A 7,370-nucleotide genomic window follows, 5' to 3' on the forward strand; every position below is an offset into this window, starting at 1 on the left:
CAGGGCTTGTATAAATAAATATTTAAAAAAAAAAAAGTTTATTTGCAGAAAAGCAAAGAAAATCTTTTTTTTTTTAATTTATTTATTTATTTATACAAGCACTGGGTACAGTCAGAAGCAAGGGAGGGTGAGAGAATTCACCAGAGCCAAAGCAGAGAGCAGAACAGGCAGACTGACGAAGTACACTGCTGAGGGGAGAAACGGGCAGCAGGAGAGGTCTGCGCGCCATGTGGGACCCTCGCCCGGCGCCGCGGGGATCGAACCGGCGCTGCAGAGGCTGTGGGCAGCTTCGCAACCCAGCGCTCAACCTCTGTGCCGCTGGGGAGACCCGCAAAGCAAAATCTTTATGTGACGTGAAAGCAGCACAGCAGCACAGCTCCTGTTGTCAGGAGGGGACGCAAATGAGTTGTCATTGGCAGGATTCAGAAGGCTTATTAATCTGTTAGGGTTTTATGTTAGTCTTTGTTCCCTCTTTTGGGGAGGAGGGCTTGTTATGGGGCAGTTTCACATTTTTGTTTCTCTGGAGCTGCTGTTTACTGGCCTTGATCTGTCCTGGCACTCTGTACATTGGGGCCGTCCAGATGTCGCAATCATTTCCCCTCAGCCCCTGCTTACCTCCCTGAAGCTCTCTCCTGACCTTGCTCAGTATTTGGAGGGGGGAAAAAAGACATAAAACTATTATACCTTTAAACTGTATGCATGTATAATTTGATAAAATCAGAACAAATAATTAAATAGAATAAAAGAAAAGTAGGAGAGGATTTTCCTCATCAGATATTAAAGTATACTATAAGTCACTGTATTCAAATCAACTTCTTGTTGACATGGTTAAAAAACAAATTGTGAAACACACACACACACACACACACACACACACACAAAGGCCAAATACAAACACAGCCCACTACATAAGAGCATTTAAACATGAAAAAAAAAATTTAATTTTGTAGGGAAAAAATAGATACAAATGACAATCCATGTGAAAGGAAATAAAACTATACCCCCATATCGCACAATATAATGATATAAAAATTAATTCTAAATGCATTAAAGATAAATGCAAAATTAAGCAATAAAAATCCTAAGAAAAATCTAGAATATATGTACAACTAAAAGCTTTCTTTAAAAAGTTGACTTTATAAAAGTAAATTGTTACATGGCAAAAGATACCCTAACAAAATTAGTAAAGAATTAGCAAATAATCTGTGAAGACATGCTTTAATTTTGGAGTAGAGAAAAACAAATTAAAGTAGCCATATAATGAACTTACGTATATATCATATTGGCAATTTACTTGTTTGCTAAAGTAAAATGTTGCTTGGTCTGCCAGGCAAAGGAACTGCTAACAGAAATATGTTATTAAGGATGTTTTTAAGAAGTAATCTGCCATTATCAATTAAATTTACATTTCAGGCAACCTCTGCCCAGAAGTCTCACACTTGAACACCTATCACATAAAAATGAAATCTCACACTTGAACACCTATGACATAAAAATGAACGTGCCAGTGAGTAAGAATATCAGTACACGGATGTTTTTGTAGCTTTGTTTGGAAAGGCAAAAATTGGCAAACCTACAAGGGTTTTTTTTAGAACGTCACTGACAAAAACAGATGTTTCAATATGTTAAGCCACAAAACCCTTACTCAACACACTCAGTTCCACTTGAACACTATCCTTGACCTAGGAAGAAAACTAGTATTTTCCTTCATCTTCCTTCTTTACATTCTTTCATCTTCCTTCTTCCTCTTGTTTCCTCCATTTAAACACTTTCAAATTTTTTAATTCTATGTCAGCAAAACTTCTCAAACCCTTTAAGATAATGACATGTCCAATATTTTCCATGAGAAAGAAAATCACTCTATTTGTTTTCACACTCATTATTTCCCATTAGACTAAACCACCTTTAAATAAGCTAGTCCTATGAGATTCCAAAAAATTGATTAATGATTATATGACTAAAAAGCAGCAATACATTGTGTAATCCTATCCACATGTAACATCTTTCTCTGGAAAGATGTAGAACAAATTCTCAACAGAGCAACTTCATTTGGTTGGTGGAGTTACTATTCATCCTTATTTTATTTCTGTTCTACAAAGTCCACATTTCATTCAATAAGTATATAAGTAATATATTGTGTCATTGGAACCCACAAAAAATACAATGTTTTAAAATGTCATTATCACCGGAAGCATTTTTGAGCATATTGAGTAGACGCCATGAGTAAAGCTCACCCTCCCAAGATGAAAGAAAATATGAACAAGACATTATTATTGAAATTAAATGGTGGCAAACTTTCCCAGGAAATACTACAGGGATTTGATCACTTTATGAATCATGTGATAGTTGAATGTATGGAGATGGCAAGCAGTGGGCAACAGACCAATATTGGAATGGTGGTGATATGAGGAAATGGTACCATTATGTTAGAAGCCTTTAACTGAATATAAACAATGGCTGTGTTCACAAGATAAATCAATTACATCCACATGCTCCCTCTCCACAGCATCTTTTTTTTTTTTTTTTATTTATTTATTTGTTTGTTTGTTTACACATGCACTGGGTACAGTCAGAAGCGCGGGAGGGTGAGAGAATTCACCAGAGCCAGAGTGGGGAGCAGAACAGGCAGAAGGACCGAGGTACACTGCTGAGGGGAGCAGCGGGCGGCAGGAGAGGTCTGCGCGCCATGTGGGACCCTCCTCTGGTGGCCGGGGAGCAGCCGGGGATCGAACCGGGGCCGCAGAGGCCGCGGGCAGCTTCGCAACCCAGCGCTCAACCGCTGCGCCACCGGGGAGGCCCCTCCACAGCATCTTTTTAATATGATACAAAATTGGGTCATAGACTTTTCTTACTGAACACTTTTGTTAAATAAACTTTTGTAATAGTCAAAAAGATAAACATGCAATTTGCAGCAACATGGATGGAGCTGGAAGGGAACATGCACAATGAAATAAGCCAGAAAGAAAAAGAAAAATACCGGATGGTCTCACTCATAGCAGGAATTTAGAAAATCTAAATAAGGGACCAGGAAAAAGACTAATTATAATAAAGTAAAAATCAAAACCAACAAGCAACTATAAACCAGAGACACAATGGGTGAGGGGGAAGGGAGTAGGATCAAAACAAGGGAGGTGGGAATTGTATGGGGACTGTAACCAAGATGAAAATGCATACATTGTGCAAAAATGAAAAATGATGTAAAAAATACATGAAATTAAAAAATTAAAAAAAAAACTTTTGTAATAGTCAATAAAGAACTTTATCTAATTTTTGTCTTCACCCATATTGATGTAATTATATGAGTGAGAGAGGATGTTTTTTTTTTTAAGATTTTATTTATTTATACAAGAACTGTGGTATAGGTCAGAGGTGTGGGAGGGTGAGTGGATTCACCAGAGACAGAGCGGAGAGCAGAACAGGCATACGGACCGCAGACACTGCTGAGGGGAGCAGCGGGCAAAGCAGGAGAGATCTGCCATGCCATGTGGCTTTCTCGCCTGGCCAGCTGGGAATCGAACCTGCACTGCAGAGGTTGCAGACAGCTTCACAGTGCAGGGCTCAACCCGCTGCACCACCAGGGAGGCCCGGTGATATTTTTTAAAGATACTTATTTAAATAGTGAAATGAATAATTTCATTCGCAACATATAAAATTAGCCCAGAAAATAGTAGACCTACTCTTATGTCTGAGACTACAAGTGAAATTTTTCAATGTAATTTTAAAGGAAAGGGCGATTCTATCTGGTAGCCTCTAAATTTTGAGAAAGTGGTCAGTAGCCTCCTGCTCATTTGCTTTTGTCCAGTGGCATGTAAATATAAGATGGATGCTGATATACCTACATAAGTAAGATTACCACTAAGGAAAGCTCAGGAAGTATAACTCTACTGAAAATATATTAGCCCATAAAACCAAGTTACTGCTATTCTTATTCTGGAGCTTATTGAGAAATAAGTCTCTATGAGGTTATATCATAAGTAGCTATAATAGAAAGCATCTTGAAGAGGTCACACACTAAAGAAGCCATAATTCTCCCATAATGGGGAAAAATCACATTACATGTAGCCTTTCTAGGAAGATAGGTATTGAATGCACCATGAACTTGAGGATACTATGCCAAGGAGAACTAAGTGTCTGTTTAAGTGGTTCTTCTGATTTAAAGTTATAATAACTTACCCTCCCTCATTTCAATATAACATTATATTTCAGCAACTCAAGGTCCTAACATGAGTTCAGTTAATACAGATAAAAAACTATCTCAATCTCATGCTTCCAATAACCTGATTAACATAAAACAATATGAATGGTGGTAAAAACAGCATCAGAACCAATGACAAGTCTTAGACTCTAGACATGTAGCTGCCACTAGCTGACCTTGAGTAAGTCTCCTAATTAATTTTTCTTTGCTACAACATGGTTAAGTTAGATGATTTCTAAATCTCCTGCCAGAAATTCTACAGCTTTCTGGCTGGTTGTAATCAGAACTGAAGAACTGACAACTTGTCAGCCTATGGACACAACTAAGGTCCTCCCTTCCTCTGCCCCTCAGTGCAATAAATCTGGTTCTCCTTGTTTTCAGTGCTTTTTCCTTCCTCCTACCAATTCTATACTTGCATTCACCCATTATTCTCCAGCAACAATAACAATGTTCATTGAACAATTTATCTATGCCATACACTTTACATTTATTATCTCATTTAAACCTGATCTACCTTATGAAATAGGCAAAATTATTTTCTCATCTTACAGATCAGAAGCCTGACACTTAGGAAGACAGTTTTTCCTTCACTGCTACCTATGAATGCTATATTCCTATGTATACCGTAGAATAATCTTTTAACATCTTGAATGAAGTCCTTGACCATTGCAAACAACCTGATTAACATGTAAGAACAGTAGTAAGGGCCTCCCTGGTGGCGCAGTGGGTTGAACACAGCACTGTGAAGCTGTCCACAGCCTCTGCAGCCCTGGTTTGATTCCCAGCCGGCAGGGAGATTCCCACATGGTGTGGCAGACCTCTCCTGTTGCATCCACTGGCCCCCTCAGCAGTGTATTTCAGTCATCTACCTGTTTTGCTCCCCACTCTGCCTCTGGTGAATCCTCTCACCCTCCCGCGCCTCTGGCCTGTACCCCGGTTCTTGAATAAAAAAAATCTTTAAAAAAAAAAGAACAGTAGTAAAACAATGGTAACAAGCATACAAGGAATAAAGAAGCAATCTCCCAATGTCTCAGTTCACTGCTATTTTCATGATTCTTAAGTAAATCCCTTAAATGATTTCTGAGGTTTAAATGGTTGTGGAAGCTGTTTGAGGAAAAGAATGATTTTTCTAGCTACTTTCCTGCTAATCTGCATAGATTTAAGGCTTCTTCAGCAAAATAGATTTTGGTTGCAATAGGTTTATTTTGATCAGGACAAGATTTTCACACTCACAAAAAGTAAATCAACAGGTCAGGAACCAGAGAAACATTTTGGTCACAGGAACTTCTTTCCTTTCTAATCAACTAAGTGTAAATGACTGATATTCCCTTAAGCTGTGAGAAAATTATGAGAAACATTACATTGTGGCTGTAAACAGTAAAATGACCTTGCATTCTGGAGCAGGTTACTTATCCTAAGTCTCTCCTTTGTAAAATGATATGAAGTACCTCTTTGCAAGGGAGTTTATAAGAAATAGATAATTTATATTAAATACTTAAAATGGTAAGCATTCAGTAAATATTAGATAAAAATAATGTAGACATTGATAATAAAACATATTATAAAAAGATGCACACACATATGTATACACATGAGAAAACCAAGAGGATCCCACAGATTACACAGAAACTGATGCTTACTCTAAACCTTGTGAAAATTATTTAGACCTTGAAATATGCTCAAACAGCATAATACCACAAAACCACAAAGACTGCCTGCTATCTTTCCAGTGAGTTTGAGGAAGTCAGGTAAAACAACTAAGCAGAAAACAGCACCAGAGGCCCCTGCAGACATTCATTTTTACTGCAAAGGGCTCTGGAGCCACCTTGTGGCCACATGGCACAGCCGTTGAACAACAAATCCAGCTCTACAGAAGCTGTGAAGTCTGAGCTCTCAAAAGGCCCTGTTTAATAATAGAGGAGTTAAATAATTTCCTTAGAGAAAAAGCCCTATCCATCTCAGATGGAAATAGTCCCTAAAATTCACCTTACTTCCAAACCTATCTTGTTTTTACTGAATTAACTCAACTAACCATTCTGTGAAACTGGTGGTGAGTCGTTAAGGATTCTGCAGCTACCAATGACTAGGAAAGATAGTCTAGTTCTACGACTTAATAGAGCTTGATCCAAAAAGAACTACCATAGAGATGTGTAGTCAGAAATGAGGGATTTGCAAGAAGCTAGTCAGAATAGAAAGGCAATACTAAGGGCAGGCCTAGAAAGGACTGAGTATTCTCTGCTAATACTAGACATATGAGAAAGGTCAATACTTTCAGAAGCTCACCTAGGAGAAATCTTTAGGAAATACTAAGAAACAACAAATAACATAATATGTTAGCAATTTCCTTATTAATAAAACACAGTAGAAAATTCAAAAAATTTTAAATGAGACTATATCAAACCAAAAAACTTCTCCACAGCAAAATAAATCATCATTAAAATAAGAAGACATCCTGCTGAACAGGAGAAGATATTTGCAAACCATCTGTCATACAAGGGGTCAAGCAATAATCAAAATATATATAAACAATTCAACAACGAAAAAAACAACCTAATCAAAAAATGGGCAGAGGACCTAAACAGACACTTTGCCAACAGATACATGGAAAGATATTTACTCCTCTTATTGTTAGAGAAATGCAAGTCAAAACACCAATGACAGGGCCTCCCCTGGTGGCACAGTGGTTGAGTGCTGGGCTGAGAAGCTGCCCTGAGCCTCTGCAGTGCTGGTTCCATCCCCTGCTGCCGGCGAGGGTCCCACATGGCGCCACAGACCTCTTCTGGGGCGTCGGCTGCTCCCCTCAGCAGTGTATTTGGTCAGTCTGCCTGTTCTGTTCCCCGCTCTGGCTCTGGTGAATCCTCTCACCCTCCGGTGCTTCTGACTCTACCCAGTGCTTGTATCAATAAATAAATAAATTTTAAAAAAAAAATGACATATCATTTCACTCTTCCAAAAATGGCTACTCAATAGACAAGATAGGGGAATAAACTAAGTACTCACTGATAAATGGTTGAAAATGTGACATATACATCTATACACATACACACACCAATGAAATATTATTCAGCAATTAAAAAGAATGGAATCTGTTATATGCTACATGAATGGATCTTAAGGGTATTTTGCTAATCAGAGAAAGACAAATAGCATATGATCCCACTAAGTTATGGAATAT

The 7,370-nt window shown here is 38.2% G+C and overlaps 1 protein-coding gene across 1 annotated transcript; it reads left to right on the forward strand.

Moving 5' to 3' along the window:
• The first annotated feature begins 2,219 nt into the window (after positions 1-2,219).
• Positions 2,220-2,408, forward strand: LOC119245510 (small nuclear ribonucleoprotein G-like). The gene has a single exon (XM_037511604.1). The coding sequence runs from the start codon at positions 2,220-2,222 to the stop codon at positions 2,406-2,408; it is 189 nt and encodes a 62-aa protein (XP_037367501.1).
• Positions 2,409-7,370: the final 4,962 nt, after the last annotated feature.

Source organism: Talpa occidentalis, unplaced genomic scaffold, assembly GCF_014898055.3.
Source record: "Talpa occidentalis isolate TD23 unplaced genomic scaffold, MPIMG_talOcc4v2.1, whole genome shotgun sequence".
In the NCBI taxonomy this organism is placed as follows: domain Eukaryota; kingdom Metazoa; phylum Chordata; class Mammalia; order Eulipotyphla; family Talpidae; genus Talpa; species Talpa occidentalis.

Coding starts and splice junctions, on each gene's coding strand:
- LOC119245510 (XM_037511604.1), top strand. CDS start 2,220: ATGAGTAAAGCTCACCCTCCCAAGATGAAAGAAAATATGAACAAGACA.